The following is a 13,785-nucleotide window of genomic DNA, read 5'->3' as shown; positions in this document are numbered from 1 at the left end:
AGAAGATTGGCCAAGAGCAGTTCCAGGCTTTCACCAGAGAATGCCTGGTGGAAAGGACCAAGCCAATTGATGATGCAATTCGTCGGAACAAGCTGAAGGTGTTATTTTGGAAAATGGCTGCCACAGCCATCAGGGGCTGAATTTGAGATGGCCCAATATCCAAATCTGTTCATAATAGGAGTCAGCCCCAAGACTTCCGTTGAACTTGGGGCTGACTCAGAAGAAGACCTTTGTTGGTCGAAAGCTTGGTCGACAATTAAAGATCGACGTCCTGAAGCTACGTCCGCGTCTTATTTAATCTAACGATTATATATATATATATATATATATATATATAAGCACACAAACACAACATTTGAGAGCAGGGAGAAGTGTGGGAGGGAGAGGGCTTGGGGGGAGGAGGCGTGGGAAGGGGGGGGGGGGGGGGGGGAGGTATAAAACACAAGGGGACCGAAATTAGCGGGGGTAGAAAAGATCAAGGTTTTGGATGGGGGAAGATAAGAGATGGTGGTGAACAGCTGTTTTAAAGACCTGGAGGGTATTAGTCCATTGTATAATTTTGTAGTCCATTGTATAATTTAAATAAACATAAATGCAAATTTCACATGTGGAAAAGGTAAGTACACCCCTACATTTATCACTCCTTCAAATACCTAAAATTAGAATCGGGTGCACCAGCTCAGGTGCAAATGATTAGAACATCGTTAGAGAGGATCTTGGAGGAACCTGTCTTATTTAAACCTCAGACATTTCGTTTGGTTTGCTCTTTGTTGTTGAAGTGTGCGGCGTCACCATGCCTATATCAAAAGAGCTCTCTGAGGCCTTCAGAAAGAAGGTTATAGATGCCTACGAGTCTGGGAAGGGATTTAAAAAGATCTCCAAACAATTTGAAATCAATCATTCGACTGTCCGGAAGAGCATCTACAAGTGCAGAAGATTCCAAACAACTGCCAACTTGTTCAGGCCATGCCACCTCAGCAAGTTCAGCCCGAGAGCAGACCACAAGATGCTGAAAGAGGTCTCTAAGAACCCCAGAATGTCATCACGGGACCCACAGGTAGCTCTTGCCTCTGTTGATGTCAAAGTGCACGAGTCCACCATTGGAAAGAGGCTGCACAAATTTGATCTACATGGGAGGTGTGCCAGGAGGAAACCGTTGCTGTCCAGAAAGAACATCAGGGCAAGACTAAAGTTTGCCAATGAAAACCTAGGCAAAGACCAGCACCTCTGGAACAATGTGCTCTGGACAGATGAGTCAAAGGTAGAGCTATTTGGCCACAGTACCAGAAGACTTGTTTGGCAAAAACCAAAGACAGCATTTGACCACAAGAACCTGATACCAACTGTAAAGCATGGTGGTGGAAATATTATGGTTTGGGGCAGCTTTGCTGCATCAGGGCCTGGGCAGCTCACCATCATAGAATCCACTATGAATTCTTCATTGTACCAGAGGGTGCTTGAGGATAATGTGAGGCCATCTGTCGGAAAGTTGAAGCTCAACCGAAGGTGGACCTTGCAACATGACAATGACCCTAAACATACCAGTAAATCCACCAAGGAATGGCTGAAAAGAAAGAAATGGAGGGTTCTGGAATGGCCAAGTCAAAGCCCGGATCTAAATCCCATCGAGATGTTGTGGGGGGATTTGAAACGAGCTGTGCATGCAAGAAACCCCTCAAACATCGCACAGCTGAAAGAATTCTGCATGGAGGAGTGCGCAAAAATTTCTCCCAGTCGATGTCAGAGACTGGTAGACAGTTTTAAGAAACGCTGACTTGAGGTTGTTTCTGCCAAATGGGGCAATACCACCTATTGGAGCCAAGGGTGTACTTACTTTTTCCACATGCAAAATTTGCATTTATGTTTATTTAAATTATACAATGGACTACAAAATGTAAATGTTTCATGATATTTGTTATATTATATCACCTTTATCTATCGATATTGTTGAAATTAAGATCAAATAGCTGCATGTTGAAATATGTTGAAAAAGTCAAAACTTTACATGGGGTGTACTTACTTTTTCATGTGACTGTAGACATTGTACATTCTCATAGTTCAAGAACTTCTGCCTTCAACAATTAAGTTGCATTGTCGTTGTTTGACTGAAAGCAACACTAATACTTTGAGTACTCGAATCGGTGGCATAATGGTTGGAGTGTCCCCTCTGAGTCTGGGAGGTCTGTGGTTCAATCCCGGCACTCTATTTAACTTTTTTTTTTTTTTAATGGGACGTGCTGCTTCCTTGCTTGACCCTCAGCATTTATAAGGATAGAGCATGGTCAAACAATGCTGGGAAGGCAATGACAAAACCCATCATAACCCCTGCCAAGAAACTTCCTCCACAGCACCAACGCTCTGTAAAGAGTATGGTATATTAAAATGAAATACTTACGAGTAATGAGACTGTCCCAGATTCATTTCAGTGTCACTTAACATCATAGTTTTTGAATAATATTTGTCACTGTATTTTCCAGGTGCATGGTCGGGCAGAAGAAGGCTGCATGGATCGTAGTGGTTGCAGAATCCATGAGACACTCTTTGGGTCAATGTCACCATCTCCTCGTGCCCTCCTTCAAGCCACTTCTGCTTCTACTACTGCAGCACCGTCCTTCTTTTCGAGGTTCACAAAGTGATTTTGACCTTATGTAATGTGGAGGACATCAAATGGAATGTTTGTGAAAAGTGCGCTTTTATTAATACTCGTATGTCTGTGCTGTTCACCACAACTGTACGAATGTGTCTGACGTTGATTCATTTTCTTGTGAGCCATGATGCTCACATAAATGTATAGGCAGACAGATGCTGGAAAGGCAATGTCCCAGAATGGGCTGTTAGGGACATGTTTCGGTCCTGGTGCACTACATAAATGGGAATACTTCACAAGAAAGAAATAGGAATGAGGGGCAGAGCCTGAAATGGCTGGACAGTTTGGCAAAGGAAAAGGATTCATGTGTTTGCTTTCGTCAATGTCATGTGATATCACTGAAGATGTGGAACCTGCCAAACTTTTCTTTTGGAAATCCATCTCTTCAACTAAGTGAGCCTTACACATGGAAGAATCCATTCACTCAGCACCTGCAATGCTTCAAAATAGTTTGATAAATCACTGAAACAGGTGATTCTGCATTTACTTTCTTTTATATTATTATTTTTTATTATTCTTTATTTTGTTTCTTTTATAACTTTTATGCAAATCCCCTTTTGATTCAGATAAACAGAATTAGGAGAGGTGTTTGTCTGTCTGTCTCTGTGTTGCCATTTTCTCAGAGATAACTCAACAGATCTTCGTCAAATGTTCAGAGGTCGATCAATGAATGATGGGGAGTTTTATTGTTGAGAGTTTGAGTCAAAAACGATATATAGAGCAATATTTCAAGATGATGTGGACAGATTATGACAAAAATTGGTGGACGATTTGGGTACGTGATGAGAACAAGCGATTCGATTTTGGTTAAGGTTTGGATGCGGATCCAGCCGAACAGTGGGATACAAAACGTAATCTGTTCAGACTGGTTGTTGACTATATTTACCACTTTTCTTTATCTTCTTTCAATCACATTTTCAAAAACTTCAATGCCTGCTCAATAAGTTCAACTTTTTTGTAAGATGAACATAATAAAGTGTTTCCCTTCATATTGACCATGTGTACAATAGTGCTATTTGCCAAATCTTCAGGGATCACTTCTTCCCAGACCTCTCTACACACCTTCGTTATTCCATTTCATTCTTACATCTCCAGCCACATCTATTATTTCGACTTAGAAACCAGTAGGACCCACTGCCCTTCTTTTGTTTAAACTTCTAATCACTGATTTCTTCTTCGTATGTCTCTTCTTCTGGACCTCCAACATTATTACATCCCAGCTCATTCTCCCATTCTTTTTTCTTCATTCAAGAGATTCTCAAAGTAAGTGTTCCATTTCTTACCAATACAGCCTTTTCAGTAGATGTTTGCTTTTGTTTTTCAAACAATCAACTTCTTTATACCTTGTATCCACCCCGCTCCCCTCTCCCCATCCCACTTCCAGCCCTCTCCCCATCCCACTTCCAGCCCTCTCCCTTCCGCAGATCTCCTGATGTCCCTGTTCTCTACTGTTGTTGTGCTTGTGTGCGTCTCTCTCTCTCTCTTGTTTCCCGCTCCCTTTATTGTATGTTTTATGTTTGTTTCTGATTATGGTTTTATGTGTTAGCTCTTAGATGAGCCTCAACTTTATACACAAAAAAATACAATCTACCACAACTATTCAATCCTTTACCGCCGGCCTGAATATTTATCCTCGCCAGAGGAGAGGATATTGCATTTGGGCCCATTATCTGTTTGTTTGTCCCTACAGAACGTTAGTATTTTAATTACATAATATTAAAATGATAATGGTAATGTTAATGATACATAACGACAATGATAATGGTGCATAATGATTATTATAATGATAATGGTATAATGATAATGATAAAATTATTCTTGATAACGACAATGACAAAGTCATTATACTAAATTGCAGTGCCTTCAGAAAGTATTCACACCGCTTGACTTTTTCACATTTTGTTGTTACAGCCTGAATTTAAAATGGATTAAATTGAGACGTTTTATCACTGATCTACACATAATACCCCCATAATGTCAAAGTGGAATTGTTTTTGTTTCAATTTTTTTTACAAAATAATTAAAAATGAAAAGCTGAAATGTCTTGAGTCAATAAGTATTCAACCCCATTGCTACGACACTCCAAATTGAGCTGAAGTGCATCAAATTTCCTTTGATCATCCTTGAGATGTCTCTACAACTTCATTGGATTCCACCTGTGGCCACCTCAATTGATTGGACATGATTTAGAAAAAAGCACACCTTTCTATACAAGGTCCCACAGTTGAAATTGCATGTCAGATAAGAGCAGAAACTCTACCATGAAGTCCAAGTAAATGTCTGTAGAGTTCCGAGATAGAATTGTGAGGAGGCATAGATCCGAGGAACTGTATAAAACAATTTCTAGAGTGTTGAAAGTTCCCAAGAGCACATTGAGCTCCATCATTAGGAAGGGGAAAGAATATGGAACTACCTTGACTCTTCATAGAGCTGGCTGTCTAATCAAACTGAGCAACCGGGCAAGAAGGACCTTGGTCAGGGAGGTGAGCAAGAACCTAGTGACCACTTTGACAGAACTACATGAGATGGGATAACTTGCCAGAAGGACAACAGTCGCTGCAGCACTTCACAATCTAGGCTTTATGGCAGAGTGGACAGACGGAAGCCACTCGTGAGAAAAAGGCACATGACGGCACGCCTGGAGTTTGCAAAAAGGCAAGTGAAAGACTCTGAGAGGATGAGGCAAAATATTCTGTGGTCTGATGAGACGAAAATTGAACTATTTGGCCAGAATGCAAAGCGCTACATCTGGACGAAACAGAGCACAGCTAATCACCCATCTAACACCATCCCTAACATGAAGCATGGTGGTAGCAGCATCATGCTATGGGGAAGTTTTTCAGTGGCAGGGACTGGGTTATTTGTAAAGATAGAGGGGAACAATGAATGGAGCCCAATACAGTCAAATACTTGAGGCGAACCTGCTTCAGAGTGCAAAAGACCTTAGACTGCAGTAAAGATTTATGTTCCAACAGGACAATGATCCCAAGCATACAGCCAAAGCAACACTGGAATGGCTTCAGAATAAGATCGTAAAAGTCCTTGAGTGGCCTAGCCAACGCCCAGACTTGAATCCCATTGAAAGTCTGTGGAAAGACTTGAAGACTGCTGTTCACCGATGCTCTCCATCCAACTTGACAGAGCCTGAGCAAATCTGCAAGGAAGAATGGGAGAAACTCTCCAAATCCAGATGTGCAGAGCTGATACAGACATACCCAAGAAGACTCAAAGCTGTAATCATTGTTAAAGACACTTCTACAAATGATTGACTCAGTTGGTTGAATACTTATGTAAATTAGATATTTCTGTATTTAATTTTGAATTATTTTGTAAAAAATTCTTTAAAATAATTCCATTTTGGCACGATGCGGTATTATGTGTGGATCACTGACAAAACATTTCAATTTAATCCATTTAAAAGTCTGGCTGTTACAACAAAATGTGAAAAAGTCAAGGGTGTGAATACTTTGGGAAGGCACTGTATGTATAATGATAGTGATATATAATGGTAATGATAAAGTTAATGATATATATAATGATTTAATGATGCTGGTATGCAATAATAATGATAACAATGACAATATTGAAAATGATAATAATTATAATAACAATCACATTGTTGATCGTAATAATAATAATGATAATAACGACAATAATTATAACAACAATAATGGTCCAAAATGATGATGATACACAATGATAATCATGATAATGCCAAATAATGATAATGGCACATAATGATAATAATAATAATATTGATAATGATAATTATGATAATAATGATTAATGCTAGGTGGGCATATGCGCTTACAGTATACAAAAAATTTAAGCGGTGAAGTCGCTTCAATTTTTGGCGATGTCCATTTCAGTGTGTTCTAAAGGGTAATTCTAAAGGGTTTCGATCATTTCTAGGCTTTACCTATGTCATATCAAAATTGCCAAACTGACCCGCTTCCTTCGGACATGTAAGTAATGGGTGCGACATTTATTCATTTATTTTCATCCCCTAACTATTTTCAGCATCATTATTCTTCCACTGAATCTCTTTACTTCTATCAACTTTTGGATAAATATTTCTGCTCTGAGAACATGAATGCCACCAATGCTCTTTTTAATGTATACACCAGAAAAATCTACATTTTTCTTTGTTGCAGCCAATATGCCTTCTAATCTTCCCTCATATCATTTTTGAAGACAACAAATATCAACTCTTCTTCTATTCAGGATTACAACAACTTCACTACTCATTCCCATCATCGTACCTCCATTGATCATTCCTATCCGTAATCGTTCCTTGTTCCCATTTAAACTCTATCTAACTTCGATAAAAAATATATAACCACCTTTAGAGGCCATTTTTCCCCGCAAAGCGGGGGTTGGCCTTTTTCGGGAACCGTGGTTGTTGTTGTTTTTCGGTCCCCTTTTTGAAGCAATGTTTTACGGCCGGATGCCCTTCCTGACGCCAACCCTTTTTGCCGCCTTTAACGACAAACAGGGAATTACCAGTGAACTGGTACTCAATTAGCCGACCTCGGAAGGATGACAGGCTGAGTCAACCCCCCTGGCGTTAATTCAGCGATCGACCGGGATTCGAACCCAGGATCCTAGGATCCTAAGCCGTGCACCCTAGCCGCTAGCCCAACACCAGGGTATCTAACTGCGATCTATGAGCAATTTCTGTGTGTCAGCCATCACTGGTACAGTAAATTTGCCGATGCAGCTCATTCCCCCCAGATTGTCCACGGTTCATCATGTCATAAGGAGGTGACCTTGCCTACATGGTATTTCAGATTCTACCACATCCATGCTTTAGAACTGCCATGGTGAGTTTTGTATTTGAGGTTTCTCTGACCGAATGACCTTCATGATGCCAACCATATTTCTTTCAGGGATTATACCCTTCGTACTTTTGTTAAAAAAAACCTATACCGCACGGATAAGCTAGTGAGAAAATAAATGAGTAATTAAGTAACTAAGAAGTTTGTACTAAGTAATTAAGTGTAGTAGTTAGGTCAGTAATTAGCAGGTAATTAAGTCATTAGTAAGTTAGTCAATAAATAAGTCACTGATTTAGTAAGTAATAAGTTAGTACTTAGTAACTAGGTGATTAGGTAACTTAGTAAGTTATTTGGTAAGTTAGTTTATAAGTTAGTAAATAATTAGGTATGTTAGTAATAAGTGAGTAATTAGTAATGAGGTTATTAGGCAAGTTAGTAAGTTATTTGTTTAGTTTGTTTCTAAGTTTGGGATCTTTGTTTTTTTCACATTTCTTTCTACTTTTTCATATATCTCTTTATTCATTCTAATTTTTGCTTCTTTTTTGTTTCTCTCTATCTTTATCTATCTGTCTTTGGAGAAGTGAATTCTAGCAGAATTTTTTTTATTTCTGGAAGGCTCACTTGGCTGCACTTGGATGGGTTTGAGGGTAGAGGAGTAGTGGCTGAAACCCGAATCCTATCCAGTTTCCTCCTGGTGACTCCATATTGCTCTTTTTTTTTTTTTTTTTTTTGGTTCCTTCTGATGACTCCAATGCAGTATTCGGTTTTCTGTTTCATTAGTAAATAATTAAGTGCGTTTGTAAGCAATAAGTCAGTAATTAAGTCACATAAGTGCGTAATGAAGAAAATAAGCAATAAAACAAGTACAGATACATTTAAAGTACACCTCCCCCATGCCAAATAAATAAATAACATATCCTCCAGCGCGTGGCATTACCGGGGCGCCGTTGGCACCCAGTGATGCCCCAGTGCAGCACATGGAGACGGAATTGAGAGGGAGTGCTTGATTGATTAATTGATTAATTATTTGATTAATTGCATAATTAAGATAAATAAATAGTAATTGTAAAATACTTAATTTCTTAATCAATTGGCTAATAGCATAACAAAACCACCACTGTTTCATCTGAAACTGTAACATTTTGAAAAGTAAGTTATTAATCGAAAAATTAAATAATTAATCGATTAATTTATTAATAAATACATTAAAAATATCCTTTACAGCAAAATCACTTGGTCATTGCCGTGTCCAAATTTCAGCTTCCTCGTTCAAAAGTTGCCGAAGATATCGTCCAGACAAACAAACAAAAACAAACAAATGGAGTGAAAACTGAGTACGTACTCCCTTTTGGCACGCGTCATGCATCACCTAGAGAAGGAATAGTGTGGTATGAGGTGTCATGAAAAACAGCTCCCGTGCGATTTGCGTGCTAAAATTGATTTTTTTGCTTAGTTGGATTGATTTTAGGTCAATTTATTCGAAAATAATGGGGTTCAAATTTTCCGACCCCTGGACCCCCTTTTAAGGGGTGTTTTGTTTCCAGTGACCCCCGGGACTGACCATGCGACTTTCTCCCCTAACAACTGAGAGATTTTATCGATCTCGGGGTCGTTAGAGAGGTTTTCGATGACGCTAAATCCATTTATGATACTTTCGAAGCGACCGGAAGTGGCGATCCCCGACTTCCGGTTAGGTTCCATGCCAAGGTCAAGGTCATTTCGAAGGTAGCGATAAAACCTGGTCATATAGTACCACTCTCTGAGGGTTTTCATGCACGAGAAGACGGCTGAAGCAGTTATTTTTGCGATCAGACTGGCCAGTCACAAATAAATCTACGTTTTAAAGCCATTCTTACTCAAATTTAGAAAATATTTACCGAAATAGCAAAAGTCTTACAAATGATATAAATACAGCACTATGTGTGTTTAGCTTGTTTAATCTCACAAAATGTTTTTGTTTACACAAGTATGTAATAATGTAACACAATTCCTCTAAATTCTCAAGATAACACATCCGAAAATCATGCAAGATAATTTTGATAATTAAATAGCTTTTAAACTAAAATTACTGGACGGATTATTCGTCAAAATCTTCGCTAACTATATCATTTCTTACCAAATGTACACAATTATCGACACAAGTAGTTAAGAAATGTAACACAATTCCTCTAAATTCTCAAGATAACACATCCGAGAATCATGCAAACTAAACTACTGGACGGATTATTCGTCAACGTCTTCGCTATGTATATCATTTCTGACCAAATTTACACAGTTATCGACATAACATTTACATAGAGGAGTGCATGGAAGACCGTTCTTCCACGGTCGTGGAGAGCTTTCTTGAGAGAAACGCATTGGTCACGAAGTGGTTCAGGTGGATGATCAGAGAAAATGGCGTCAAACTTCATCATCATGATCGCCAGGCTAGTCGTGATGTGGTACTCAACTCCTCGCTTGTATGCCTTGCCACCATAGACCCCACGAAGACCTGCAGAAGTGTATGTGCCGCTTTCAATCGCACACGTGTCAATGCCACTTCCGTCGATTGTTTTGCCAAGAGTGTGCAGGGCAGCAAACGCAATATGCAGAACGCCCGCTCGGAGAATCCAGTTGGTGTTATTCACTGACTGCTGAATCTTGAGGGTGCGGCTGTAAAGATCAAGATCGAGCGTTATGAGGGTTCTTCTCTCAGGACCAACCACAAAAGCAGATATGCCCTGAGTCAACATCAGAACAGTATAGAGGGTCGAGTAATCCGTTGGAGAAGTCTTGAATAGCGGAGCGATCACTTCTGTGTTAGCCGGGCTCAGACTCTGACAGGAGCGTGATAACAGAAGAGATTTAGTAGCACCCCATGTTGGCATAACTTCTTCCTTTGCTAACTCCTTACCTTTAAGGATTCGTTTTGTCACTGAAAGAATAGGATCGTCGGAATATCTGGGGTTTTGACCTGCGGTCTGACCTTGCAGTTCTTCAGTCTCTTGCTGCTCTATATTCTCCACACGTTGGTCATTTAGCTTTTCACCACCTCTGTCATCAGTACCGTAGTAGTTGGCAAGTGCCCAGGTGTGAGTGAAGTCTTTGGAAATCTTACTCCTCCGCTTTTCTAGATGGTAGACCTCAAATCGAATTGGTTTAGGTTTAATGATTGGCTCTTGCAGGTACTTGACTTCGAACGTGAGTGGTGCCGGTGCGAGAAGTTTCTCTGGGATGACAAGTGGTTGGTTGATGGGCTCGCCATCTTCTGCTCGCTGGTTGATCACGATCACTGTGCCATGGAATGTGTTCTGTCCAGTCGGTGTGTCTTCTAAGAGGTCGATGTTATCAACAGCGAACCAGATGTTCAATCCCTTCTTGATGAAATCAGGCAGACAAAATCCACCAGCCTCCTTCATTCGCTGAAGAATGCCTTGCTCTATGCGCTTTTCGAGATCAAGGAGCCTCTGGTAGTCGCTCCCAATGTAAACTTCTGATAGGTTATTGACGAGGTTTTTGTCACGAACTCTGGAATGAATGGTGAGCGGCAAGCCTATTGAGAGGGGCGTCTGGGAAGTTTGCTGAAAGATTTCGTTTTGTTTTGGCTGATGCTTTACCTGGCGATCGGTTCGAGTATTCTGGACGAGAAACTGGCAAGCAACATCAACAGTTTTGTCCACTTGTGCATTGCGCATTTCAGAAACTTTGAGAACATGACGGCCAAATAGGAGATGAGTGAGGAAGAACTGGAGAAGTGGAGGATTCTCAAAGTCTTCAAACATTCCCCTGAACGACCAGCTTCGATGATGCATTATCTCTTCCCTTAGAATGTTTGCCATGTTCTTCAAGTTGCCAACTGTGTCGTCGTTATCCAGCTGTGCAGACCTCAGTTGCATGGCCTTCCTAACCGCCAGTGAAAGAACGAGGTTGTCGGGCTCATTTTTGCGTAGTGATTGGACGAACTGGATATTCGGAAGCCGTTCAGTAATGAGCTTTTTCAAATGCTTGCAGTAGTTGGTTGTCTGATTGATCTCTACATTATACCTCTTCAAAATGGACAAATATGCACCATTCACTTCAGCCATGTTCAGAGTAAGATCGTCCGCAGTAAGAGTATTTTGGACGGAGAGAAGCAACTGTTCATCACATAGAGAGCCAATAAGCTGGGTATTACTACGATATTTTCGCGTTAAAGTGCGCTGCGCGTATCGTAAACATTTCCTATGATAGTATTTTTCAAGAGCAGAGGCATCCCCAGCGTCTTCTAACTCGGACACGCAAGTTCTGATGCGGTCATCCTGAGTCTTGAGCTTTATCTCGAGGAAGTTTTCACCCATCTTGTCAGAGTAAACGCGATGGAGAGGTTCTGATATGTTATTAGAACAAAAGCTACATGACGAGAACAGACACACCTTTTCCTTCGGGATGGTTTTTGTTATTTTAGGTCGGGTAGAGTCAGCCACACTGGAAGGTCGTCCAGGCCCACGCGCAGGGCATGCAGGAGAATCAAACCGGACTCGTTTAACCCTTAGCCGTTCAATCATGCTTGTGTTGATGATGGGTTTTCGACATTCGCTATGATACCATACTGATTTCCGTTCAGATTCACCTAAGCTAGCTAACCGATCTGTAAGTCGTTTAATATCACCCTGACCCAAAGACAGTCGCTCGTTAGCACAATAAATAAGTTCGCCAATCATATCAGGATTGTTTATCAGTCTCTTCTTTGATGTAGCTCCCTCATTGCAGATGATGCACACGCTGTTCTTCTCAGACATGACCTCTAGATGGTTTTGTACTAGTCTCTGTCAGCCTTCTTTCTGAAAAACAAACAAAAAAAAAGCCTTGAGCATTTTACCAATATTTTTTTGTCCTTATCTCGCGACAGGGCATCTAGATCGCAAAAATAACTGCACCAAACGTCTTCCTGTGCCTGAAAACCATAAAAAAGAGGTATTACATGCCTAAGTTTATTGCTACCTTCGAAATGACCTTGACCTTGGCATGGAACCTAACCGGAAGTCGGGGATCGCCACTTCCGGTCGCTTCGAAAGTATCATAAATGGATTTAGCGTCATCGAAAACCTCTCTAACGACCCCGAGATCGATAAAATCTCTCAGTTGTTAGGGGAGAAAGTCGCATGGTCAGTCCTGGGGGTCACTGGAAACAAAACACCCCATAAAAGGGGGTCCGGGGGTCGGAAAATTTGAACCCCATTCTTTTTCAATATTTTGACCTCAAATTAATCCAACAATGCAAAAAAATCAATTTTAGCACGCAAATCGCACGGGATTACACTTCATACCACACTAGAATATGAAAGGAGCGGTGTACAATATTGAAATTTTTTTTTAAAATGGGAACAAATTAAAAAGCTTTGTCCGACTTTAAAATAACCAAGAGCATTTAAATGAACAGAATATGATTAAAAGAAGAAGGAAAATAAATAGCACAATAGAGAAGAGGGAAGTGGTGTGGGAGGGGAACTTCATGGCTCTAAACAGTGGAAGTAAGTAAATATGCAAGGAAAGATGCAAGCAGGCAATGAAAACAGTTATAATTTTAAAAATCTTTGCAAGACTTTTAAATCCCCAAGAGCATTTAAATCCAGAGGATATGATTAAAAGAAGAAGAAAATGATTAAAAGAACAACACGACAGGAAAGAGAAAGGAAAGAGTGTTGAGATGAGTGGTTGCAGGTGCAGGGGGGAGGTGACTTCTCTGCTCCAAACAGCGGAAGTGCAGGACAGAGATGGTGTCGTGTAGGCAGCGACCATTAGAAAGTGTGCTATCTAGCTTTAGATATACGCCAGACATGTTCAGTTCACTCTGGCGGTTTGGAAGAGACTCCCACTCTAGCTTGCATGTTACAGGCAGCACTTTTCAACATGTACACGACATGCACTTTCACTCTCAACACCTTCAATTTGTACATTTGTCTTCCTCTGACTTATTTGAATTCTACAATCCTTCTGGACTCACTTCTGATACAACCAGCTCTGTTTTAACACATGGTACACTACCTGAAGCTGTACTCTCTGATTCATCAGAATGAACTGTTTAGTACCAACTACCATCTTGGAAATCCATAGGCAATATACGCCCAATGTGGACAAACCTTACCTTGTCACTGTCATGTTTTGATGTTTGAATTAATCGATGACAAAGATTGCGAATGATCTGATAAGTTTATTGTAGCCACGAAAAGCCCAGAACCTTTTCACTCAAATCAGAAGTTCTCCCTACTGTTACAGGTGTTTGCTTGCTCTTAATACTGCACTGTAATACTCTGTGCATGAATATCCGGGGTCACCTCGGACCCGGATGTTGTCAGATGTGTGACAAGGCTTACTTGAATTAACTCCTACTCCATGCCCCCT

The 13,785-nt window shown here is 40.4% G+C and overlaps 1 protein-coding gene across 2 annotated transcripts in view; it reads left to right on the top strand.

Moving 5' to 3' along the window:
* The window catches only part of KIF26B (kinesin family member 26B), a 227,281-nt gene that overhangs the window by 46,720 nt on the left and 166,776 nt on the right, over positions 1–13,785 (top strand). For both annotated transcript variants that reach the window (XM_068115929.2, XM_078778866.1), the window contains exon 2: positions 2,478–2,623. In XM_068115929.2, the coding sequence (XP_067972030.2) occupies positions 2,478–2,623 (146 nt within the window). The remainder of the gene's footprint in view (positions 1–2,477; positions 2,624–13,785) is intronic.

Source organism: Myxine glutinosa, chromosome 5, assembly GCF_964187855.1.
Source record: "Myxine glutinosa chromosome 5, kmMyxGlut1.1, whole genome shotgun sequence".
NCBI lineage: Eukaryota > Metazoa > Chordata > Myxini > Myxiniformes > Myxinidae > Myxine > Myxine glutinosa.
Note: the sequence above shows the minus strand (reverse complement) of the source record. Positions and strands in the feature narration are given on the sequence as shown.